General features: G+C 39.6%; 1 protein-coding gene across 2 annotated transcripts in view; it reads right to left on the reverse strand.

Annotated features, from left to right (window-relative positions):
- Positions 1-2,841: 2,841 nt before the first annotated feature.
- Fzd3 (frizzled class receptor 3) overlaps positions 2,842-27,709 on the reverse strand; it is a 70,812-nt gene continuing 45,944 nt past the window's right edge. The window contains exons 5-8 of one of the 2 annotated variants that reach the window (XM_041668174.1): positions 20,280-20,428; positions 17,892-18,125; positions 13,658-13,670; positions 2,842-9,948 (exon numbers count right to left, since the gene is read on the reverse strand). In XM_041668174.1, the coding sequence (XP_041524108.1) occupies positions 9,844-9,948; positions 13,658-13,670; positions 17,892-18,125; positions 20,280-20,428 (501 nt within the window). In that variant the 3' untranslated portion in view covers positions 2,842-9,843. The remainder of the gene's footprint in view (positions 9,949-13,657; positions 13,671-17,891; positions 18,126-20,279; positions 20,429-27,709) is intronic. The other variant, XM_041668167.1, reaches the window with a different exon arrangement.

Genomic DNA, 27,709 nt, shown 5'->3' on the forward strand with positions numbered 1-27,709 from the left:
AGACAGTGTAATATAAACTGCAGGGTGATAGTGTAATATAAACTGCACTGTGATAGTGTAATATAAACTGCACTGTGATAGAGATAGTGTAATATAAACTGCACTGTGATAGATAGTGTAATATAAACTGCACTGTGATAGAGACAGTGTAATATAAACTGCACTGTGATAGACAGTGTAATATAAACTGCACTGTGATAGAGACAGTGTAATATAAACTGCACTGTGATAGACAGTGTAATATAAACTGCACTGTGATAGAGACAGTGTAATATAAACTGCACTGTGATAGTGTAATATAAACTGCACTGTGATAGACAGTGTAATATAAACTGCACGGTGATAGACAGTGTAATATAAACTGCACTGTGATAGATAGTGTAATATAAACTGCACTGGTAAACTTCATGTACTGCCATGGAGAGACAGCTCTGCTTGTCTCTTCATTGAGAACACCTCGTGATGCAAGACCTCCACTGTCATTTCTGCTGGATGCTGTAAGCTCCCACACTGATGTCTGTAGCATAAATAATAAAAACCCAGAAACAGATATTGGGGTTCAGCCTGAAGATCAGAAAAGCAAAGCAACCAGCCACCGACTCTAACCTCTATCTCAGACTGAAAATGGGCAAGATCCACAAATTCTGAAGACTCCACACCCCACATTCCACTGAGCTCCTGTCTCTTCCTCCGACATTCTTCTCTCTGCCCAGGCATATTGCTCCTGTCTCCACCTCCCTATTGCTGGGATTACCTTTGTGTGAGCTGTTTTTCTTTTAGTCAGATTCAATCTTGTGTAGCCAAGGGTGGCCCTGAACTAACAGAGATCCATCGCAGCTTCCTTCCGAGTGTGCCACCACCCTGGCCTGTATGACTAACTAGTATGGCTGCTTTGCCCTCTGACCTCCAGGCAAGCTTTATTTATTATAACACAAATAAAATACCACTATAGATGTTTCTCTGCTTGCTATCTGTTCTTCTACTTTTGTTGGCTAAATACTTAAATTCACTTATCGGAATTGAATGGTTATCACAGATCATTCTTCCAATAGACATTGTGTGTTTATATATTTCTAAATCCCAGGCTAATGTTGCTCACACAATCATAAATAGAAATACTGTAAAAAAGAATTATGGAGCTTATTTTTCAAAGCTATATTTAGTTGCATGTGTATGGGTGTTCTGCCTGCATGTATGCCTGTGTACCATACGCATACGCAGTGACCACAGAGGTCAGAGAGGGGGTTGGAGCCTCTGAAACTGGCGTTACAGATGGTTGTGCATTCCACATGTTTGCTGGGAACTGAACCTGTGCCCTCTGCAAGAGCAGCCGGTACTTTTCACCGCAGGGTCATCTCTCCAGCTCTTGGAAATCTAACTTTTAAAGAAGTAGTAAAATCTGTTAGACTGAGACTGGACGATGACATAGGAAATTATACTCAATAATATACTAACGACAGAAAAGAGAACAAATTATTTAGTTTTATTAAAAATTTCCAGTTTATAACCAAAATATACAGCCACTACATTTAAAATCAGTTTTTACACTCACAGTTAAAGTGCTAAGAAAAACATTTACAAAACTGACATCAGTCTACTGTAAACAAAATAAATCTACAACAGTAGAGCGCAGAGCACACCCGGCCACCGTGAAGTACAGCCCATGCTCGAGCGGGGTGTGCTCGCCCTACACAGACCCCACCACAGCGAATGTCCACTCATCTGGACATCAGCAGTGTTAGCCAACGTATGGAGAAGAAACAAGAACTAATGCCACAAGATACAAATCTTCATCACAAACACTTTCCAACTAGATGTTTATGCGATAAAACAAGGTTAGTTTTAGAATTTAGAATCGACTCAGCAATTTGATTCAGAACAGTATTTTAAAAACTAAATTGCTAAGTATCAGTTACTTAAAAGTAAGTTTTGGAATAATGAAAAAGGGGTATTTTCCTGCCTTCACATCCCATGGAAAATTGTTAATAAAAATAGGGAAAGTCTTTTGTTGAGCAGGCACGGACAGTGTTTACCTATAAATTTCCCATCATTGAATAGAGCTGCCAAGATTGAAGTGTTTGTTGTTAATGCAAACTTCTCTTTAATCAAAATAACAGGAATATAGTCACTAACAATTTAATATGGACTGTCTAAGTTTCCTTCTTCCTGACAATTGAAGTACTTGGACATCTTGACTGGAACAGCAGGGACGAGGAGGGAAGTAGAGAGATTTCAGGCTGTGTATTTGAGGACAGATCAGATAGAGTGGGGCTCAGTCAGGGCATCGCTTGAGGGGATCACCTAGGAAGAAGTGTACCAGGTCTGTACTGGAATCCAAGTGACTTTCTCTAGCCTAAGAATGCACCAAAACTGAGGGCACCCAGGCAACTCCAGAGTATGCTGGGCACTGAACAACAATTTCTACCAGTAATCTTAACTATTCACAACAATATGGGACAATTTAGTCTGAGTCTGAAACAACCTAATTTATACTTTTTTTTTTTTTCCCGAGACAGGGTTTCTCTGTAGCTTTGGGCCTGTCCTGGAACTAGCTCTTGTAGACCAGGCTGGCCTCGAACTCACAGAGATCCGCCTGCCTCTGCCTCCCGAGTGCTGGGATTAAAGGCGTGAGCCACCACTGCCCGGCAATACTTTTTGGATCATAAAACTGGGGATTTCCTGAATGAGAGTTTCATATATATATATATATATATATATATATATATATATATTTATTTATTTTTTATTTTTTTTGAGACAGGGTTTCTCTGTAGCTTTGGTTCCTGTCCTGGAACTAGCTCTTGTAGACTAGGCTGGCCTTGAACTCACAGAGATCCGCCTGCCTCTGCCTCCCGAGTGCTGGGATTAAAGGAGAGTTTCATATTCTTGCATGTATGTTTATATTCATATATTTTTGTTCTTATAACCAGAAATGTAAGTATAAAGAAAATCTTTAAATGAAAGCTTACAGAAAATGTGTTGACTGTGTAACATGGCATTCATTATTTTAGAGTGTCCATCATGGGAATAAAATTCAGTATTTAGCAAAAATAGAGTATATATCACTCCGGGGGATTATTCTGCCTCTAAAAGGTATTTATTGATTATTCCTTTGACATTATGACACTGTGTTAGCTTATAAAAGCTTGAAAATTAAACTTAGTGAAAACTTTATGTAACTTAAGTGTTCTTAAAGGCATTTGCTTCAAAATGACAAAATATCTTTAAGAACATGAATTCAGCAACATGCCGAAGAAGCAGCTCTTCAGGTGACCTAAGAGCTTATGTAGTCTCCTGTTCTTATAGCCTGAGAAGAGCTGGGATGAAAAGTTAACCTATCTGTTCTAAATATCTTATTGTTTGGTTGTGAAATTGCTAACATGTGGTTATTTTTTTTTTTTACCCTGAAGTCAGTAATTTCACAGGTTTTGAAGAATATTTTCCAACTTGTTAGACCGCAAGAACCTTGAGATGGATGGCGGAGACAAGAAAGTAAGAGCCAGCTCATAAAATAAATATGGGATTTAGATATTCTGTATTCCAGAAAATGAAATAACTATTAATCACAACACATCTTCATATAAGGAATCTGCCAAAATGACCATCAGATTAAAATATCAGACAGTCTTTTCTTGTCTTGGAAACAGGGTCTTGTCATGTAGCTCGAGTTGGCCATGAACTCCTGGCAATCCTCTGGCCTTAGTTAGCCTCCTAAGTGCTAGGATTACAGACATGCATCAACATGCTGAGCTTGAAAACAATTTCTTAATTTAAAAATTTAATTTTGAAGAATTAACTTTTATAATAGTCCCTACAAACAAATAAGCCGATGTACTGCTCGGAGTTGTGAGTGAGGGAGAGGAGGAGGAGTGATTGATGATGGTATCTTTGTCACGATGAAACAAAACAAAACTCAAGAACAAAATCCAGAAATTGAAAAGAAAAGTAGAAAAGTTGTTTGAAGCTGGAATTAAAAGTTGGAAAAACTGGGGATACACTTTAGCGGTAGAAGGTTTGGATAGTGTAGGAAAACCCCGGGTTCAATCATTAGTACCACACACTCACACACATCAAAAAGGAAGGGAGGGAGGGAAAAATAAAAGTTAAGCACATGAAAAGTCTTATGTGATGGGTGGCTCATGCCTGCAATCTTGAGTAGGAGGCCCAGGCAGCAAGACTGCAAGTTTTAGGCTAGTCTGGACTAAATGGGAAGTCTTGATACTTGATACAAAAGACCAAAACCTGGTGAGTTAGAGCACTTGCCTAGTATACACAAGGACCTAGTACTAGTGGAAATAATAAAACATAAAACATGAGAAGCTGGAGGGTTTGGGGAAAGTTGGAATACTATAAAAGGATAAATGAAAAAGAATTCAGATTTATTTCAATCCATGGCTAAAATATATAAGAAATAATACCCATTGATGAGAGAACTTCCCGACACTGAACACTTTTCTCCTCTCTACCTGGTTTTTGAGATACAGCCTCACTATGTAGCTCAGGTTGGCCTAGATTTTACCACGCAGCCCAGGATGGCCTTAAACTTATAATCCTTCTGTCTTCACCTCTCAAAGACTGGGATTCCAGTGTGTGCCACCAAACTTAAATATTTTCACACTTACATTATTTTCAAGGCATCTTCATTTCAGCTCAATGTAAAAACCTACTGTGTAGATTTTCTCTTACAAAAGAAAAAAAGAAAAAAAAAGATTTCATAGTAAATATTTCTGCTGACAGGATTAGTTCTGGAAAATGATCTGAGACAGAGCTGAGGGAAGCAATTTGCCAGCTTTCCAAAGCTGAGGGTAGAAGAAACAGCTAAACAAACAGAATACTACAAGATGAATAACTATAAACCACTCTAGGGTTACTTGGTTTTTCTTACATCTTCTCACAATAAATCCTCCAAATATTCACTGAAACTGAACTTCAGATTCAATATCTACAACAACAAGGACCTAGCAGGAAACCTGAAAATAAATGTGTTGTTTTGAGAGACAATTTAAAAAATTATAATAGTCATGGTTAATGGCAGGCTACATTTGAGAAATGTGTTGCTAGGCAACTGGGTCACTTTGCAACATCGTAGCATGCACTCACCCAATCACATGTCTGTTTTGTTACTAAGTGATATGACCCTAGGGACCACTACAATATGGACAGGAGGTCTAAATCAGGTCTGAAGCCTGTGATCCTCCTGCCTTGGGCTCCCTTGTGTTTCTTAACTAAAAATGACTAAAATGTCGTTATGAGGGGTATAACAGGAATCTTTGGGTGAAAGACTGAAGCAACTAATTTAGTTACTGTAAGCCAGTGAAAGCCCTAAGACAAGGAATCAAGTATAGCTAAGGAAACGCTACCAGAAGCTGAGTGGTAGGATGACTGCCCAGCATATGCAAGGCCTTAGGCTTGTTCACCAGAACCAATGTGGGTGGGGGCTACAAAGTTGTCATAGTTAAAAAACAAAACACTAGAAACCAGCACACCAACCTAATCTACTTTCTAATGTTATGTACTCGCCAGACTTCAAACCCAATGGTGCACTGTAAATCTACAGTCCAAAGCATTCAAGACATTATATCCGATATAGACAGTCAGAGCAAAGAAAATGATCTCTAAAGTAACTGGATGGGTTGGTGGTTAGGAACACTGGCTGGTCTTTCAGAGGGCTGGGGTTAGAGTCCCAGCACCCACATACTGGCTCACAATCCTCTGTAACTGCACTTTCAGGGGATCCGATACCCTCTTTTTCCATCATATGAATCTCAGCTGGAACTCAACATCAGACTTGGCAGCAAGCGCCTGTGCTTGCTGAGTCATCTCACTGGCCCTATTAGCGATAATTAAGGAATTTATGCTAATATTTTCTGCAAAGCCAGGACAAATTTATAATAACAAATCACATTTATCTCTAACAATATTTTGTGAGTTTTGTTTTCAAGGCTGGAAGTGAACCCAGGGTCCTGTCTATTGCTGAGCTAAATCCCAATCCTGATATTTTAAAACAGGCTATCACTTTTCTGAGGCAATGTGACAGCTACCCTTGTTCAATGAATGTGAGGAGGCAATCAAAAAGTAATGATGAAACAGAAAAATTCTACTCAGTTTTTCTAGGTTCTTTTAGATTTTATAATCAAGCTGAGTGGTGGTGATACACACCTTTAATCCCAGCATTCAGGAGGCAGAGAAACCTTGTCTCAGAAAAAAATAAATTACTCTACTTTGAATTTATGTGTACATGTGTGCCTGCTACAGTGTGTTGGTGTCAAAGGCAGCCAGAGGAGAGCCTTATTCATCCTGGAGCCCCACAGAGGCCTGACGAGGGTGCCAGGAACTGATCTCTGGTCCTTTGGAAGAGCAGCGAACTAAAGCACGGAACCATCCATTTCTCCAAACCCAAGCTTTTCTCATTTTAACTGGTTACAAAAAGTCTAAAAGAAGTTTAAAAGAATCATGAGTTTATGTATAAACCTAGGTTCTAGAAAACTTCTATTTCCTGTGTTTCTGTGTGAAATCCAAGAATTCTTATTTTACACAGATTTAAAAAAAAATCACAAACATATATAAACAACTGTTATGGTCCACATTAGTGTTATGAGTTAGCTGTTCATTAAACATTTACTGAAAAGCTTATGCTGTACGAAGTCCTGTGCTAATTGTTATTCATCCATTGCCTCTGAAACAAATTACTGTTTTGAGCTTAATATTGCCTTGGATCTTTTGCCCAATCATGAATAAAACAATATTGCTAAAATCAAAGTACTTTTCAGAACACTTTTGATAACATATTAATACTTTAGAGGGAACTATCATTTTCTTGGTGGTCAACTGAACAAAGAAAACACTAAGTATTAACATATGCCAATCAGAACAGAAATTAAAGTTACCCATATGGTAAAAACTGTCCAGACTTGTTCAAGTCAATTTAAACAGGTAAAGATTTGAAATCACTGTTCTGCTATAGTTCTTCAACAGTCTTTTAAAAAAAAAAAAGATTCCTAACATGGAGCACATAAAGAACATGACCCAAACTGAACAGTGTTACTTAACACTAACAATACTATGCAGATTGTATAGAACAAGTGAACAATGGTACTTGTTGAAGCTGACTGTAGGCCAACAACATTCACATACACATCACCACCAGCTTAGAGGAGATGCAAATACACACACTATCTGGAAGCACAAAGGTAAGACTTTTATAGCAATGTTCACGTCACTGTCTACACTTGGCTCACTGGAAAAGACACCCAATTAACACTTGGCAATTGGTATTATGCAGATGGTGGCAGACGACGACATCTTTGAGCTCAAACTGGTATTTCTGTCTTAACTTCCTGTTTTTGTTTGTGGATATTTGTTGTGGTTTGCTCATGCTGTTCTATAGAGCTTCTCAAGCAGAAGCTTCCTGAGTTACTGGCTTATTTATAGACAAGTTATCAGCTGTGCCTTGTAAGGCTTAAGGAAAGGTTTACTGACTATCGTTATAAGAAACTTCAGGCCTCTCTGAGTGGTAACTCCAGTTCCAAGGAGAAAGACAGGAGGTCAGAGGAAGAGAAACCATTTGGGGTACGTGCTCAAATGTGTCTTATGAAGAATGGGTAATGTCTACTGATATATGCTTTGAAGAAGCAGCATGACACAAATAAGTCATGACGACCAGAAAACTGGCTCTTCTGTCAGGTGGGAACTCTTAACTTTAAAGGGTGAAAGAAGCGTACACATGAATTAAACATGTGTCAAGAAATGTACTACAGTAGACCTCTAATAAAGCTCTAAGTTCTCAGAAACCTTAATCTCATGTTCCACAATGCTTCACAGTTTCAAAGAGCTTCCATGTGGTTGTTTTCATTTGATCTTAATCTGATAACTTAGTGAGGTAGGTAGAGTAGATATTCATCTTCATTCTTCATTTTCAAACAAGGGGAGCTAGGCTCAAGGAGGCTGACTTGTTCAAAGTTGAAAGCTAGCATATGGCAAAGCCATGCCTCTCTCTCCAGAGTCTAGAATATTTTTTTTTTTCTGAATGTGATTCTTGGATACCCTGCTAAGAATCTTCTGTGGTGTTTTAGATACACAAACTTGTGAACTCCTACTGCCCTTGACTTACTCAGTAAGAATCTTCAAGGATGAGAGCTGAGAATTCTGCATTTTATAATGGATAATAAAGTAGAAACAACAGTATGTATATTAGGTAACAATGTAAAGTGTATCACTGAGTCTGGATGGATCTTCCCATGATCAGATGTGACGCCATCAGCCCATCATTGGGGACAGCGAGCTTGGGAGAATGGGCTTCAAGTCTGGCTGCTAATAATCACTTGGAAAGCTTTTGTGTTTTTAAAGCATAAACTCTCGTCCGAGAGAAAGATGCTGGCTAACAAGAGTTCCCAGAGGGAGTCTTATCTGCAATCAGGGCTGAGCATCACTGTTTCTGAATAACACATTAGCATTTTACAGAATTTTTCTTTCTGATTAGTTTCATACCCAATAAACTTCACAGTTCATATCCTAAGCCATTTAAGTTTTATAAGATAAAATGTCAAGTGTTTTTTACTTGATATTTTTAAGATGAAAAGGTATTCACAAAAAGAATAACCATGCTCCATTTAGCCACAATGATTTTCAAGAACCCAAATTAATCACCACTTTAGACTTAGATTATATATTTCAGATGTAAACAGTGATTTAGAAACTGAAAATGGGGATATGGGGCAAAAGTGGTAGCCAACTGGCTACTGAGGAATTTGAGGGCAGACAATCAGCTCACTATAGGAGGGCCTGGATACCAATGTCTGATGGCTTTGGCAAGGTCACATCTCACTGTAGAAAAATACAACAACGAATACAGAGAAAATATTTCGCCATTTTGTAATTTTTTACCACTAAAAACCCTTATAATGTGTGATGCTTATCTTACTGCATGCCTCCACAGAACATGTCTGAACATGAAGTTGTCTATGAATCAATACAATTACCTGGGAAAAGATGGTCACAAACTAAAACTTTTCTATCATGCATATGGATATTATAAAAACATAGCCCATAAAAGTAATATTTACAAAAGTGAAAAAACAATACGACTCCAGGGAAATGCTCATCTCTGCCTTTACTCCAGCGCTAATCCACATCCTGAACATCTCTGGGGAAGAGTGAGAGACTTTGAGAGAACCTCCCACAGGCCAACTGGACTCTTCTGGCACTTTTATCTACTAGCTAAATACCCTTGCTGGCTTATCACAGTCTTCTACAGCTTAAAAAAACCGGCTCCTTTTATTCACCCAGTGGAAACAAACCTACAAAGTCCTAGTATTCATCTGAGAAATAAGCCTTGCATAGAAATATTCTTTAATTCTGAAACTTTGTTTTATTAACAGAGCTACCAGAATGTCATTTCACAACTAGTTCATATTATATGAAAGTTCACTACAAAGCAGTCACCACACATATAGGATTTTTCTAGATATAAAATAAGTGGGTTTATAAAAATGCTTACCAGACAATCATCTCTTCACAACCTAGAAAGAATTATTTTTGTGATGACATGACTCTTAACGTTTCGGCTGTGTTTACGCTCCACGTTTGATGTGATACAAAAAGCAAAGCTCTACCTTCTCAGTGGGCACACTCTGCCTGAGGGAAAGCAGGAAGACAGCGAGTTACAGGAGCCAGCCATGCGAAGGCAAAGATTAAAACCTGCTTTCCAATAGCACACATTGTCACCATAGACAAGACTAAGCACTGGTCCCATCCTCTTCGATAACACGGTTCATGCTGGTGCCGTGTGTGATGTGAGTCATGGGGTTGTTACTGAGGTCTCGGGTGCTGCTGTGTCGAGACTGCTCATTGAGCCGATGAGAGCTGCTGTGCCTGGAGTGATCTGTCAGGCGGGACATGCTGCCGTGAGGTAGTCTCTCCTCCACTCCTCGGTAGCTGCAGGGAGTGTACCTGCATAGGACAGTGGGTTCTGTAGTGAGTAACCGAACACACCAGAGAGTAACACTAGTAATTTTCATTAAAATGCCTTAGTAATTGATGTGCTCAGTAAGTCAACGGTGAGAAAGCAATAAATGACAGGATTTCATAATGCTGTAGAATTATCTGAGGTGGCTAACGGAGAGAATCTACTTAGGTTCAGGATGAAGGTCTTATTTCCTGTAAAGGGGCAAACGGTAACTAAGCAAGGCTGACCCACTTGGAACTATGTTAGGTGCAGGTACTGTTCTTACTCCAGTATGTGTCAAATAGCAGACTCAGAGACATGAAGAGAGGGAATAAGGCACTGCCCTCAGACTCTATCAGACCAGCTACAGTTAACAGTGGTGCAGACTCCAATGTTACTAAAGACTAGGGTTGGAAGAGGAAACACAAAATCACAGAACTGAAGAGTGACTCAGACATCAGTGAGGGAGATGCTAAGCGATGGTGACATCTGTGCCCAGAGCGTCTAGACGTGCTAGTTAACAGCGGATCAGTCAAATCTGTAAGTGATCTTCACTCTTTTCCTCAGGGTCTAAAGCTGTGAAGATGGTAATTTGTAGAAGGTATAGCTACTTGCTACTTGCATCCTGACACCCTGTAAACAATACTCTCATCAGCAAATCCTTGTGCCCCTAGCTGGTCTCTACACAGAGCTGGGCCTACACAGCTTACTCTAGGTACTCTACCCAGAAATGCAACTGGGGGCTGATCAAATTGTCTTTTGTCACAATCCCAATCAACAAACCACACCAGAGGCAAGAACATAAAGATGCAAAAAACAATGACCATGAAAAAAACCAACCTCAGCCACTGGAATTTGAAGTTATTAGCTCTTGGCCAGTCAAGGCCATGAAAAACAATTAAACTTTTTTTTAATTGATGCATTTATTTACCAATCTTTCTGACTAAACAGTGAGTTCTTTCAGGATAAGTACCATATCTTATGTCTTAGTCTGTAGTACTTCGAGAAATTTTTTTCTAAAATGCTTTGTTGTTGTTGTTTTATTTTTCGAGACAGGGTTTCTTTCACTGTGTATCCCTGGCTGTCCCAGAACTTGCTTTGTAGACCAGGCTGGCCTCAAATTCACAGAGATCTTCCTGTCCCTGCCTCCCGAGTGCTGGGATTAAAGATGTGTGCCACCATACACCTTTTCTAATATATTTTTTATTCATATACTCATAAACTTTTGGAAAACACATTTTAGGAAAATAAAATTAAAAGAGAACTAAGTATACATACTTGTTGACTTTAATGAACATATTGCTTTTGTTTGCTTTTACAGCACAGGATTAAGAGCCCCTGGACTACAAGCCTTGCCTAAATATAATGTTTCTAAAAGTAAACAGGGCCAGGAATGATTGTTAGGCCTATAATATCAGCACTCACGATGATAAGACACGAGAATTTTGAGTTCAAGGCCAGCCTGAGCAACGCAGTAAGACCCTGCTTCAAACACCAAGGGCAAGGGATGGATGCAGCAAAATTGTACAGGGCTGGTCTAGATATAAGTCCATGGGTTTCATCCCTAGCACCGCAAAACAAAGAAAAAAAAACTCAGAACATTGCAAACTATTTTGGTTTTTGTCTCTCTGCTTTGCTTGTAGTGATGGGGATTAAAGTAAGGCTTTGGGCATATCAGGCAATGAAACTTAAAAGGAGTAATGACCCCAGTTTCACCTCTCCTGACCCCCGCGTTTTCTTTCTTTCTTTCTTTCTTTCTTTCTTTCTTTCTTTCTTTCTGAGGCAAGGTCTTTAAGTGGTTCTGGCTGTTCTCGAGCTCACTAAGTAGACTAGGCTGGCCTTGAATTGATAAAGATCCTCCTGCCTAAGCTTCCCAAGAACTAGGTTTTAAGGTGTGTGCTACCATGTCCAGCTCATTCCCTTCCTAACAGTCATCAAAAATAAATCATTATAAGCAGCTGAAAACTTAGCTACCACTTTAAAAAATCACTTTCCTACCCTATTAAAATATGGCATGACTTAAGGTGAGCTATTTGTAAAACTAAAAGATCTGAAAGAATGTCATGAACACTGCTGAGGTGGCCATCCAATTTTATAGTAGTACTTGCCAATGGACATCTTCATTCAACTTCAGAGTTTAACATAGAGAAGTCCTTTGAAAACAGTCATTTAAAAACCTATTTTAGGGACCAAACACGATGGCACACACCTTTAGTTCCTCACTCATGGAGGAGACAAAGACGGGCAACAGGAAAAATTAATAAAGATGCTATCTAGGATTTTTATTGCTGTGATAAAACACCAAGATCAGGGGGTTATTTCATCATCCAGAGAAATCAGGGCAAGAACTCAAAGCAGGAACTAGAGCTAGGAACTGGTGTGGGGGCCATGGAAGAACACTGCTTGCTGGTTTACTCCTCATCCTTTGCTCAGCCTGCTTTTTTATACAACACCTACCTGCCTGGGAGGCACCACCAAAAGTGGACTAGGCCTTCCCCTAATCAATTATTAATCAAGAAAATGCCTGACAAGCTTGTCTATAGTTCAATCCTATGGAGGCATTTTCTTTACTGAGAGTCTCTCTTTCCAAATGACCCTAGCTTGTGTCGTCAAGTAAACACTTCAGCCAGGCATGGTGCACACGTTTGTAATCACAGAAACAGGAAGGCAGAGGCAGAAAGATCCCTCAGCTTTGGCTACATAACGAATTTCAAAGTCAACCTGGGCATCAAGAGACCCTACTCTGTTTCCAAACACTTCAATTTATGTATTTATTTTTTTACATTTAGAACCTAGAGACATTTCCTTTTTTTTTTTTTTTTTTGTTTTTTTTTTTTTTTGGAGACAGGGTTTCTCTGTAGCTTTGTAACCTGTCCTGAAACTAGCTCTTGTAGACCAGGCTGGCCTTGAACTCACAGAGATCCTCCGGCCTCTGCCATCTGAATGCTGGAATTAAAGGCGTGCACTACCATTGCCCGGCTGAGACATTTACATTTTTACTGTATGTTTTGATAGAATAATTGGAATGCTTGCAAATGCACATATGTCATAATGGGCTTGTTAGAATCTATTTTAAAATTACTACTTTGCAAAATGATTATTGTTCTTCAAACTAAATAGATTCTCTAATATCAAATATGACTTGCCAACTTTTACCTTTCAATAGTTTCCTAAATATCAATATCAAATAAATATCGCAAATAAAAAAACAAATGTTCTAGTAATGATAGAAAGTAATTGAAAAAAAAAACAAGTCCTGTGTAGTGGTGCATATCTGTAATCCTACTTGGGAGACTGAGGCAGGAAGACTGGTAATTTTGAGGCATGCCTAGGCAATGTAGCAAGATACCATCTCCAAAAAAAATGGGACAGGGAGGCGGGGGAAATGGTGCAATAGGTAAAGAATCTGCTGTGCAAGCAGGAGGACCCGAGTTCAATGTCCAGAAACCTCACAAGAGCTGGCAAAGCTATGTAAACCAGTACCCTAGTGCTGGGGAGGAAGAGACACACAGGTTCCTGGAGCCCAGTGACAGCTAGACTAACCAAATCCGTGAGCTCCAGGTTCAGTGAGAGACCCCATATCAAAAGGACATCCGATGTTGATACATTGTATACACACATGTACATATACATATACAAGCACAAACTACACACCACACACACACTACAAAGGGGTGGCTGGGAATGACAGTTAATAGTAAAGTACTTGCTTACCATGTGCAAGGCCCTGGGTTTAAGCAGGAAGGGAAAGGAAAGAGAGAAAGGGAGGAGAGGAAAAGAGGAAAAGGGTGGAAGGAAGGAGAGCAGAGAACATTCAGTCATTTAAAATATACAAAGGGGCCTTCCAGAGGACTGGAGTTCAGTTCCCAGCACCCACATCAGGCAGCTTGTAACTGCCTGCAACTCCAGGAAATCTGACATCTTCTTCTATCCCACATATACACACACATAAATAAAAGTAAAATCTTTCTCTAGTGTGAATTACAATCCTGTGCCATTTGTACCTAACATTTTTTTTTTGTTTTGTTTTTTTGTTTTTCGAGACAGGGTTTTCTCTGTGGTTTTGGAGCCTGTCCTGGAACTAGCTTTTGTAGACCAGGCTGGTCTCGAACTCACAGAGATCCGCCTGCCTCTGCCTCCCAAGTGCTGGGATTAAAGGCGTGCGCCACTACGGCCTGGCCTACCTAACATTTCTTAAACTTTATTTTTAATTTATGTACATTGGTATTTTGCCTGCATGTATGTGTGAGGATGCCAGAACCCCTGGAACTGGAGTTACAGACAGTTGTGAGCTGCCATGTGGGTGCTGGGAGTTGAACCCAGGTCCTCTGGAAGAACAGTCAGTGCTCTTAACAACTGAGCCACTTCTCCAGCCCCTTGTACCTGACATTTTTATGTGTGCTGTTGAGATTGAACTCTTCCCTTAGGACTGAACTATCTCTGCCCCCTCCAAATAACACATTTTCAGAGGAAAAATTACATTGTATAATTATATCTGATAAACATGACTATCCACAGAATTCTAAAACATACTCTGCTCATGAATAAATAAGAATTAACTATACAGAAAACAAGTTTAATTACAATGTTTAATATAAATTATATATGTAGGAATTGTCAAATTTCTGTATCTTTCAAAAGCCACTTAAACCAATGTGATTATATACTATACAATATGAAAATACAAATTTTATACAGCATTGTATATAAAACATAGTTTTATAGATTTTTAGACAAATTATCAGGATGGTCACTTTTGCCATTGCTGTAAAAATATAATGTGGGCACTGCAGAGTCAGTGGGAACGCGATGGTTTACACACCGATTCTCTTTACTATTGACTACCACTCATCTACATTAAGTCAATGGCAGTTTCAGTAGTGCGTTATTATTTACCCCATCGCTCTCCTCTGCCAGGTCACCTACGTACCAATCTAGTCACTCATCCCCAAACTTCTACCTCCTGACTTCTTTGCCAGCTATCCTCTCATCTAACTAACAATTACTTATTCTTTGAAGTGATGTTTAAATGTAGGTGTACATAGTACAGAGATCAATAATTATCCAAGTAGAGAATCCAGGTGAGTACTTGGAATCTGTGACCCAGGCCAGGGTACCTTGAGATACTGAGATGGTCGCAGACAGCACTATCATGCAGTGAAGCCTGGCTGAAGCAGAAGGAAGTCTTCATGAGATGGCTTTTGGATTATGGAAATCTTTGTTTAGACTTTAGTTTCAATGTAATCGTGAACCTCTGAGATCTGCTCTCCAGCTCTGGGTGTGGGAGAGTCCTATGTGCCTTCAATAGACCCCACCCACATCACCCTACTTCATGCATATATATTGCACCTTTTCTATAAGGTTCCATGCTCTTAGGATGTAGAAATTAAAGCCTTCCTTTATTTTTATGCACAGAATGTCATATATAGACACAGTACTATAATAATGTCTGTTTGTCACGAAAAGGATGAGGCTAGGATGTCAATGACATCACCAGGAGTTCATGGATAAAGTGCATTCCAAAAGATGGATTCCCTAACTCCTTGTCAGCATCTCACATGAAGACCCCAAATCAAGAGCTTTATTATACTCTTTCTCATGCTGTTCTAAAATTTAAACCAGAATTTATTACCCTAGCTCTCAAAGTCTTGCAACGGCCTCTTCACTGTCAGAGAAACCTAAACCCTTAGCATGGTTGCATCTCTTAGAAGTCCCAATACACACTAGGCACTGAGACATATCTGCCTGTTCTTGTTTCTGTGCATGCTGTTCCCTTGTCATTCATTCCCTCTGAACTCTAAAGCAGAAGTGCCATCTGTTGGGAAGCTGCTTCTGACTGTCCATGATGAGGTAGATGGTGCTCTTCTCTGAGATCCTAAAGCAGCTCATACACATTTTGACCATATGCACGCATGCACACACGCACGCACACTCTACAGGCTCTACATAAGAGGGGAAAAGAGTGATCTTTTGGAATCTACCTTATTCCATTTACTATGATGATCTGCAGGTCCACTCACTTTCCTGCAAAAGAATGACCTTCTTTATAGCTAAATAAAATCTCACTGTGCACTTGCACTATATTTTGTTTATATGTTTATCTGTTGATGAAAATCTAAGCTGATTCTACAACTTGGCCATTCTGAACAGTGGTACAATAAGCATAGGTAGAGGGTGTGGTAGTTTGAATGTAACTGTCTTCCATAAGCTCACAGGGAGTGGTACTACTAGGAAGTCTGCTTTGTTGGAGTAGGTATGGCCTTGTTGGAGGAAGTGTGTCATGGTGGGGACACACTTTGAGGTCTCTTCTGCTTAAGCTTTGCTTGGTGTCACAGTCTATTTCCCGTTGCCTGCAGGATGTAGGACTCCTTCTCCAGTATCATGTCTGCCCACACACTGCCATACTCCCACCATGATGATAATGGACTGAACTTCTGAAACTGTAACCCAGCCCCAATTAAATGTTTTCCTTTATAAGAGTTGCCATGGTCATGGTGTCTCTTCACAGCAATAAAATACGTAACTAAGGCAGAGAGTATCTCTACATTATGCTGACTTAGATCCCTTTGGGTATCTCTCAGGAATATGTAGGTGAGTCATGAGGCAGTTCTATTTTTTGTGTTCTGAGAGGCCTCCATACTGATTTCCAAGTGGCTGGAAAAATTTATAACCTCCCCAGCAATGCTCATCCCATCTCCTCCCCATTTTTCCAACACTTACGTTTATTTTCTTAAAAAAAAATCTGTCTTTCAAGTCAGCTGTTCCTCTCTCCCCACTGCTTCTCTGTTCTCTGATAAATGCTTGTTATCTCTCAAATGACTTCATGTGGCAGCTCGTAAGCAGTTTCTAGCTCTACTATCCCAACCCCAAATTTAATGAGATCCCACAGCCAGGCTTCCTTTAAGTTCTCTCTGAAGCGTCTCTGAACTGCTCTCCATGGTATCAGAGTCACTCTAGTCTCTGCTTGCACTAATAAACAAGGGCTGGGTGCTGGGTACTAGCATGTAGCTCAGTGGGAAAATCCTTATCTAATATGCTCACACCCTGGTTTGAACCCCAGCACCCCACACAATAGTAGGCTGACAAACTGACTTAATGTCGCCTCTGCTTCCTTCAGGTTATAACTAAGGCTACTGAGATGCAGCTTGTCTGAGTGCACACTGTCACAGCAGGTCTGAGCAGTGCTGCCACTTTAACTAAAAAGCCTAAAGCATTTACTGTCTGGCTCCTTAAGAATGCACTTGCACAGCCCTGGGCTATATTTTGTTTTATGCTTATACTTTACTTATGTGCTTACTTACATAATAACTGAACTTCTCTCTGACTCTGAGACAGGCTGTGTTTCTAGCGAACTGGCACATTGTCTCACTGAATTTCTATGACATTAACAAAGGGGTAGCTATTGTTATTTCTCCTTTATACGTAAGGAAACTAAGTTTTATCATCCTTGATCTTCACTCTTTTTAAGACTGCCTTTTATTTTTCTCATATGTGTATGTGCGTGCCTGCATGTGGGTGTGTGCCTGTGAGTGCAGGTTCCTATGAAGGCCAGAGGTGTCGGATCCTCTAGAGCTGGAGTAGTAGGTGGTTTGGAGCTTCTGATGTGGGTGTTGGGAACTGAACTCAGAGGAAGAACAGCAAATACTTTTAATTGTAAAACCATCTCTAGAGCTCCCCAGATCCACATTCTTTTATTTATTTATTTGTTTATTTATTTATTTATTTAGTGGGGGGAGGGTTTCAAGACAGGGTTTCTCTGTGTAACAGTAACACCATGCTGCTCCAAAGCCCTTTGATTGGCTTTAAGTCCCATAATCTGGGACAACTATAACCAGAAAAATTTAAAAAGCTTAATAATGTTCCACTTCTATTTCAGAATTGACTGTCTCTGAACTATTGTGATCCTAACTGAATACAGATAATAAACTAAGTTGCTCCCAGAACTTACCTGCCATCACGTGACCTGTGGAGGCTGCCATGGTAGCTGCTCACTTTGCTGTGCACACTCCCTGCTTTGCTTCTTTGATCATCCACCATGGCCAGCTGAGTTGAAGAAGCATGTGTGGATGTTCCTTGAGTGGAAGTTCCTCTTGATTTTCTTATAATAGGAGTATTTGGATCCCTCAGGAGCGATTGGGCAAAGTCGGGTTCCTGGAGCACCTGCCGGCTCTCATTCACTATCCTACACACACAACAGGAAGTGTAAGATACAAACAGTCCTACAGATCAACAACAATACTGGTATGCAGTACTGGTTGGTGCCAGTCTTGAAATTAATTGTTCCCCAAATTATGTCTTTAGGACCAATTTGCGGTAACATTTTTGGCAGAGAATAGAATACAACAAAAATCTCTGTCAAAAAGTGGGCTTGAGGCCAGTAATCCTAGCATCTGGGATGCTGAGATAGAAGGATCAGAAGCTCAAGGTTATCTTCAAGTTCAAAGACAGCCAACCCTACATAAGACCTTATATCTAAACACAACAACAAAACAAACCCAATGCCATTCTGCCCTAAAGTGGTGTGACAGACAGCCTGTGTTAGAGTAAGAAAATCAAGATTGTAGTTGTAGTTCCAATTTTGTAAGCACACAGGTGATCTCAGCAAGTTACTATCCTGTTTTTCCTTCATTTTATCTATGAAATAAAGGGTGACAGGTTATTTCTAAAAGGTCCCTTGCAGCTAATGACACCCATCATTTTTTTTAGGTTCCAAAATACTTTAAAAAATAACTATAAGATAGAAAAGTTTTCTTTCATGCTTTGCAGTAGTAATAAGACTTCACGGTAACTGGATACAACTTTAATTTGCAAGAGCAGTTTAAGGCCCCATCTTGACTCGGTGGCAGGAATAGTCATCTAGTGTTAGAACAAACCTGAGTGGTCAACCTTAGGACAAAGTATTAGGAAGAATTAAATTAAGCAAATATTCAATGAAGTCATAAACAATTTAAAGGGACAAATTATCAAAAGTAAAGGCTTTTAAATGTTATGAAGGGATGGACAGTAGATAGATGTGTAGTAGACAGATGTGTATTATGATGAACAAAGCAATAATTGAATTAACAAAAATCTAATTAAATCATTGTAAAATGTCTGTGAGAATCAGTTAAAGTTAAAATTAAATGACTTAATTAAAAAAAAGCAACCCCAACATGTAAAGACTTCATCGTATATTGAGAAAGTATGTGTAAGTTTTTGAATTAACAGGGTTGTTAAAATTTCCTGTTGTTTATGGTACTGGGTTGACAGGCGGAAGATAGGTAATTGATGAGTACTTTACACTTCTTCCTCTAATCCACTTAATGCATTCTTGACATTTAAAGTTACAATAGATGATCAATAGATATGAGTAAGTTCTTACAGAGAAAACATGTCTTCTTCAAAAGCAGCATCCTATTTAATGAAAACACCAAGAACCAATAGTCTTCCTTTTTTCTAAGACAAGATTTCTCTGTCCTGGAACTCACTCTGTAGACCAGGCTGGCCTTGAACTCAGACACGGGCCTACTTCTGCCCCCCAAGTGCTGTGATTAAAGGTGTGTGCCACCACCACCTGGCTAACTAGAAATATTTTCATTAAAATCAGGAATATTGCTATCTATTACCATTATTCTTAATTAACTTTCTTAATAGCTTCATACTACAATTAAATAAAAGAAAGAAATTGAGGTTATAAACTTCTAATGTGCACTAAATTAGAATGGAGCAACAGTCTATCTCTTCACATGTTTGAGAGACCTGGAAAAGCAACGGAGAACCTCAAATAGAAGCTAAAGTTACCTCTTACATTGAACAGCTGTGTGGCTGTGGCCAATTATTCAAGCTGCTCTTAGTTTTCTCATGTGAAAAGAGATGAGAATACACACCAACCTTCACAAGGGCGTAAGGAAGGCCAGGTAAACAGGAAGAGAAAAAACATCCATTTGTTTTCAATTTCAAGAAATTCATACTTTAAATGTTCTGCAATGCTTGGCCTTCCTTCCTTATTAAAGATTAGAACAAGGAAGCATTTGTATGGCTCTACTCAACCAAAATCAAATTTTGAGTTGTCTATGTTTGTTTTTATTTAAGATGGTGTCTTCCTTTCTTGCTCAGTCTGGCCTCGAACTCCTAATCCCCCACCTCAGCCTAACCAATAAATAGGATTATAGGCACGTGCCACTGTGTCCAGCTAGATTTTCATTTTAAAGTCATGCTATGTGTTGAATGTTACTAGTCACTGCTGATAGTCACAATCTTGTTACAATACTTCTCCCAGTCCAACACGCAGGCACGTACGCACACACAAATGCGTGCGCACAAGGGCTATTAATACTATGAGAACTCGTTAACTTACTCTTTTTTCCTACGGCCATGGAAAAAACTGGCCCATTCAAAGCAGGTCTTTTTGCTTCCAACCCAAAATATAGAGGGAATCCCGACTATGAGAGCCATCAGATACTTCATCAGAAAGAGAATCAGGTCCGGACGACTCATCTGAGTAACCTACAGGGAGGGAAAGGAAATCACCTTACATATGTGTATCTATTTAAAGGCAAGTATAGAAATTATAAACACAACAGACAAGAGTGAAATCAAGTTACAAACTTAGCATCCTCATTTCTATGGATAATTTTCTTGGATCCTCAAAAGAGCAGCAAGCACTCTTAGCTGAGCCATCTCTGCGACCTCAATCTTTTATATTCCTGACTAATTTTCTGTACACCTCTTATGTTTTAGCAGAGATACACTAGACACTCCAATGACTGTGAGCCTGCCAATTCTTATCCTGTCACCTGTCACTTTGTATCTTGCTAGTAAGGGGGATGCTCTAGCCTTCTGTCTCGCTTTGTTAATGTTCTTTCACCTTACATTTTGTCTCACTTTAACACTGTTCATCAGCTATTTCTTACCCATCCACCACCTCTTCATAGACTGCTTCTTTCCCAGCAAGACCTGTTTGTGCTAGTTGTGCCTTTTAAAAACAATGTGTAGTTTACCACTGAAATGTAAACTCCAAGAAGATGAAGGTTTGCATAGTCTCCAAGTGTTTAATTTCCAGGGCCTTAAGTAGTGCTCAACACATGAGTGATACTCAGTAAATACATATGTATTTAAACATATACTTTAAAAACTCTTTATATAGGGTCTCACTGTGTTTCTCTGACTGATGCAGACTCCCTCCATAGACCAGGCTGGCCTCAAACCCACAGAGATCCACTTGCCTCTACCTCTCAAGTGCTGGGACTAAGGGTGTGTGCCACCACACCTGGCTACTTATGCTTGGTTTTATTAGGAAGAAATTACACTTAAAAGCCTGGTGGTGGTGGCTCACACTTTTAATCCCAACACTCAAGAGGCAGAGGCAGGTGAATCTCTGTCTACAATGCAAGATCCAGGACAGCCAGGACCATTACACAGAGAAATCCTATCTCAAAAACTCAAAAACCAAAGCTTCCCCCTCAAAAAAGATTACAGTTAAAATTATTCAGCAACACATCCTCTTCACAAGACAGTGCTCCCTTCCACAGCTACTTAAGTTTTGAAATATTCAGATATCACAAAAATATTATCATTACTAACTCTGCCTAGAACTACTTATGACTTTTCCTTTTAGGTTCCCTTCTTTTCCCAGTAATACAATGCCCTTTGGATAACTTCTTGGGTAGGGTATGCCAAACATTTGTCTAAAAACATCTCTGTCCATTAACCTTGAGTGGACATACAGCGATGCTAATATCAGTTACTACCTGAAAGTCCACTGTCTGTGAAGTCCTGCTGTTGCTGGGGAAACCCCTGCCCTTACTCTGGAGACTTTTGCCTCTGGTAGTCTTCAACTTTGCACTCAATACTCCTTATTGTCTTTTACTTATGCTAGCATTCTGGCTGTTGCTTTAATCAATTTTCTTCTTGCTGTTTTTTCAAGACAAGGTTTCTCTGTATTCCTGGGTATCCTGGAACTTGCTTTGTAGACAATGCTTGTCTCAAACTCAGAGATCTGCCTGCCTCCCAAAGTCTGGCATTAAAGGTGTATGCCACCATGCCCAGTTTCAATGTATGTTTTTAAATATTTGCTTATTTTATGTGTATGGTGTTTTCCCTGCATGCATGTCTGTGTGCCACTGTATGCTTGGTTCCTACACAGACCAGAGGATGACACTGGATCTTGGGGAGCTGGATTATAGGCGGTCATGTAGGTACTGGGAACTGAACCCAGGTCCTAAGCAAGAGTCGCACTGCTCTTAGCCACTTCTCTGAATCGTCTTCCCAATTCCACAACGTATTTTTTTTTTTTTTTTGTTTTTCGAGACAGGGTTTCTCTGTAGCTTTGGAGCCTGTCCTGGAACTCCCTTGGTAGACCAGGCTGGCCACAACGTATTTTTTAAAGGAAGATTTTCTTGAAATATTAAGGAATAAATGTCTATTTCATAAAAAATGACACATAAATAGTTACAACAACGCTTGTACCTAGCAAATGTTCAGAACTATGTTTCACGGAGCACAGCAGTCTCCCATATAAGATTGGAGAGATGGCTCACCAGTTAAGAGAACCTGCTGATTTCAGTTCCTAGCACCCATGCTGGGGAGGAAGTGGCCATAAATGCCTGTAACTTCAGCTCCAGAGGATCTGACACCCTCTTCTGGTCTCCTCAAGCACCCACAAAGTGGCATATAATCACCCAGAAGCAAAAATAAAGCTTAAAAAAAGATACTGTGGTGAAATAAAACTTGGAGACTAATCTCCCCTCTTAAAGAATCTTTACATTATTCTGCTGATGTTTCTGAAAAGTCCTGCAGTAAGGAAGATATTTACCTAAGTTTTTTTTTCTAAGATAACAGACAATGAAGAGTTGGAAAGGGCAAATTCTAGGCATTGTCCTATAGTCTATGAACCTCTAGATCTCTGAAAACCTTTTTATTTGTTTATGTTTTGTTCTGAAACAGTGTCTTAACATGGATACCCTTGAACTAACACATTCATTCTCCCTCACCCTCTGGCTCCACAGCATCTGGTGGGTTTTTGTTTTGTTTTGCTTTGTTTTTCCAGAGAGTTTCTCTATGTAGCTTTGGAATCTGCTCGGTAGACCAAGCTGGCCTTGAAATCAGATCACCCTGTCTCTGCCTTCTGAGTGCTGAGATCACCACCGCCTCCCGGAAGCCTCTGTTCTTTTAAGATGAGGTTTCACTTCGAAGCCCAAGCTGGCCTTGAACTTGTGGCAAACCTCTTCTGCCACCTGAGTGCACAGTGCATGGGTGAGCTACCACACACATTGGCCTTCCTTAACTTCCTAAGTACTAAGACTACAGGTGTGTGCCACAACACCCTGGCTGGGAAAACTACAGCATAACGAGACACTAATTTTTATATCTACTTTTCTTGTCTTCTCCATGACTTAGAAATCCATCAAGCCAATTAACATGTACATGTATGTATCCAGAGAAAGAGATGGGAAGGGGGATTTCACAGAGGTGGAGGACAGCAAGAATGGCGTGGCTAAGAAATATGCTTCAAATCACATTTTCTTACAGGCAATGAATGCTCAAATGAGGACTGATCAGAAAAAGATATTTTAACTGTAGAAAGGGGATTTAATTGGATAATACAAAGAGGGGCTAGAGCGATCCCTCAGAAGTTAAGAGCACTGGCTGTTGGTCCAAAGGGCCTGGGTTTGATTCCTAGTACCCACATGATGGCTTACAACAGTCTATAACTGCAGTTCCTGGGAATCAGATGCTCTTTCCTGGCCTCCGTGGACACTAGGCATACACACAGACACACACACAGCAAAACTACTCATATACATAAATAATAATAAGGAAATTTAAATAATAATACAATGAGGCAGACAATGGATAATAACCTTAGAAAATACAACTGGTCAAGTTGCAAACAAGGAAGTGCACCGGGAGAGCGCAATAGAAGTCATATAATTCCTAGAAGTGCTGTGGCTGTCAAGTACTGGCTTGAGCAATGTGTCTTCAAAAATCACTTGAAAAGTTAAGAGCCTTAAACTTGTGACTATAAGGGAATGATCATCTGAAGTTGGAGTAAATACTCATGGACTCTGTGCAAGCCCTTCATTTTATAGATATGGAGTCAAAATATGGGGAGGAGAAACGATTCACCTGAAGGTTAAATTTATTTGCATCTCCAGGTATTCAAATTTTGAGTATTACTATGTCCCACAGCAGATGAGTTAGAAAATTCTGTGTCCTTGTTGAATTTCCATTCTAGGGAAAGGTGCACTACAGTGCTGCTAATACACAAGGAAATGAACTCTTAGGCATTTAGGGAGCAGTAAAACAACTAAGGCAAGGTAAGGAGCAAAGGAGAGAAGAGTCGGGGTATGAAATGATAGAGAGGGTTTAGAAATGATCAGAATGGCCAAGGTCTCTCCATAGACATGACACATTAAGTAGGGATTGAGGGTGCATTTTGGAGTGAACGTATTTCAGACAGCAACAATGATAATGATAATCCTAAGGAAAATTTGTTACTTTTGAGGAAAAACAAAGTGGCCAGTAAAGCTAAAGCCAGCTAGAGCCAAGCATACAAGGAGGAGAACGGCAGGAGATACAGGCATAGAAGTAGCAGGAACCAAACGATGTCTGGTCCTATAGGCAATGGTAAGAACACACATCTTATTCCAGTACTACAGGAAGCCATTGAAGGGCTTTGTTCAAAGAGGCAACCAAGTTCACTCGTGTTTTCAAAAGATTATTCTGGCTACCATGCTGAAACAAGCTGTGGAAGAGCGAGAGTGCCCTCAGAAGGCCACTGCCCAAGTAGATGAACGCTTGGTCAAGAGAGGAAGTGGAGGCTGTACAAAGCTAGTGGGTAGAATGCAATGTATGAGAGGAGACAGGGCTCGAAGATGCCTCCAAATTAAGAGTCTGAGCAACTGGGGAATGCAGATACCACTCAGGGAATGGGGGGACCTGGGGTGAGATATAGGAAGCAGGTTTCAGGAGAAATATTAAGAGTTCTAAGTTAAGCTAAGACACATGTCTAAAACACGGGAAGATTAAGACTATGCAGAAGTGATGGGGGCGGCGACAGAAGACAGACAGGAGGTCCTATTTTCCAAGTTCTTTCCTCTAGTGTTTTATGCTGTATAATACTGTCTTTTATAAATCAACATTACTCACAGAACAGAAATGTTTAAATTAAAGGGAAGGAGTGCTAAAAACAAAATCAGTAATACCCAAAGCAACCACAAAAACCGTCAGTCATGCAAGCAGCACACAGGAGATTTGAAGGAGAGCAGGGAAGTAGCACTGAATAGTATATTACAAGATTCCAGTAAAGCCCACAATTCCAGGGGAGACAAGTTAGCACCTGTGGATGGTAAGGGTAAAGCGAGACAGTGACTCAAGAAATATGCATTGTGAGTGTTGGAGCAGAAGTCCAAGACACCAAGGGAGGAGGTCAAGTGAGTGCTCTAAAAGGAGCCTCCCTATCACTGAGGAAAAGAGCTGGAGAATGCATTACCTGGTTATACATCAGAGAACACAAAAATACTGAGGGTCTGTAGTATATAAACATGATACACAGGGCAAAACCCATCAAATAAACATACTTAAATAAAGGAAAAAAATATATGCTCAATTTTATTTAAGATAACTCTATAATGAAGTGAATTAATAGTTTTTCTTAAAGAAAACAAACTTGAAAAATAAATCGATCCTTATATAGTAAAGGGGAAAAAAGAGAAGCACTAACTACACTGTTTTTTCTTTTATAAAATTCTCAAAAACACCAGAATCTTGCTGACGTTATAAATATAACCTGCCTTAAGTTGTTTCTGGTGCAGTGATAAAATATCCTCACCAAAAACAATCAAAACAACGACAACAAAAAACCAACCAACCAACCAAATCAAAACCACCAAAACCCAATAAACAAACAAAAACAAAAATAAAAGAACAACAGCAACAACAACAACAAAACCCTTTGGGACAGAGGGTTTATCTTAGTTCACCAAACAGGCTACCCTACCACTCTAGGGAAGCCGCAGCAGCAGGAACAAAGGACAAGTGGCCATATCACACCCACAGTTAGGGGCAGGGAAACAAGGAATGCATCCTGCTTGCTGCTCAGCAAGTTTTCTCTTTTACATAGTCTAAGGCCCAAATCCACGGTGTTATCCATAGCAGACTGGGTCTGTGAAGCCACATCATTTCCTGTAATTAAGATAATTCCCCACCAACATTGCCACAGGCCAACCGGATCTGGACCATCCCTCCTTGAGACTCGTCCCTTGTGGTCTAGAACAGGTTGCATCAAGTTGACATTTAAAACTCATGAACACATAACCCTAATTGAATTCATCGATGTATTCCTTTGGCTTGTCACCTAGGAAACTAAGAAGAATCCCAGAGAAAGGTGATACCTGCATCAACTTTGACTACTGCCCTGTTTTTTCTGTTGCTGTTTTTTGGAATAGCCTGACTAGCTGTAAACAACCTATATGGCACTATCTTCTAAGCACCTGATCTCCACAAGCACTCTAATTTTCGCCAGTAGAACTACTTATGGCTTTATTGAAGCACATGTGGAAAACATTCACCTATATCTTATTTTTCCTATTAGATTCATAATCTAACAAAGCCATGAGTTTTAAATTCTTTTTAAGTAAATGGAAAAAAATTATTCATATTAAGGAGGGAAAGCCTTGTATTAAAAGGAACCTAAGGTATATTCACATTACTTGGTAGCCTAAACTGTTGTTGAGATTTTTGCTTTGAATCAGGTTGGCAGAGTCTTTGGCTCTTGGTTCTTTTTTCCTTACTAAGCAAAATCTGTATTTTTCTAATGGAGATACAAACTGTGTTTGATTAGCTTTTATTTTTTAAAGTATGTTAATCACAAATCACTGACTTACATCAAACCCGTAATCATATAAGGCCATATGAAAATATACTATTAAAAAGAGAAAGTAAATAAACTATTAGGTTCAGGTAGCCTGTTATACAAATAACACAGAGTGGAGATTTTTTTTGTTGTTTTCTTGGGGACTGACGGCAGAACCCAGGGTTCTGTGTGCTCAGACAAATGTTCCACCATTGAGCCACACCCTCAGCCACCAGTTTGTGAATCGAAGCTTCAAGTTACAACTTTTATACATGTCTTAATTACATTACGCTGCTTTATCAGCTTTTACTTTTATTACACTTTGAAAAGTCAATTACTTGTCCTACCGACACAAGAGCATATTATAATCTGCAGTAATTAAGATAATGTAGCACAGAGACTGGCAAGCCGTGGAACAGAGTGGCAGCAAGTTTCACCGTGAACTCTTCCTGTCGGAGGAAGCACCGCAGCGCAGCCAGGAAGAATCAGCCAGGGAATGCTAACCACTACACACATCAGGCATGATCTATAAACTATAATTTGTTCCTTTCAGGAAAGCATTGGCTTCAAATTAAAGCAACACAAGGTAGGGCAAGTAAGGAGCTGTTGGCAGTTCACCCTTTCGGTTTATTTCTCTTCCTCTCTAAATCTCACTTTATTTGTGCTGCTTTGAAAAATGTATTAATAAAGTAGAATTTCAATCCCCAGATTTTCCTTTGATCATTGGAAGAAAATCAATATAAATTTACTTTTCAAACATTTTATAAATAACCTTTGTCTTTTAAACAGAGCGACTGTCATCTTATAAAATTAGGAGGAGCCAGTGTGGCCCACTGTAATAAAGTTCAACTTGGGTTCTGGTACCTTTACCAATGATTGCTGCATAACCATTCACTGTCCACCTTTAAGTAAATAAAAAATAAAACGTAATG

The sequence above is a fragment of the Microtus oregoni genome, unplaced genomic scaffold (assembly GCF_018167655.1).
Source record: "Microtus oregoni isolate MIOR12 unplaced genomic scaffold, Mior012 000001F_ref0000356, whole genome shotgun sequence".
NCBI classification, from domain to species: Eukaryota; Metazoa; Chordata; class Mammalia; order Rodentia; family Cricetidae; genus Microtus; species Microtus oregoni.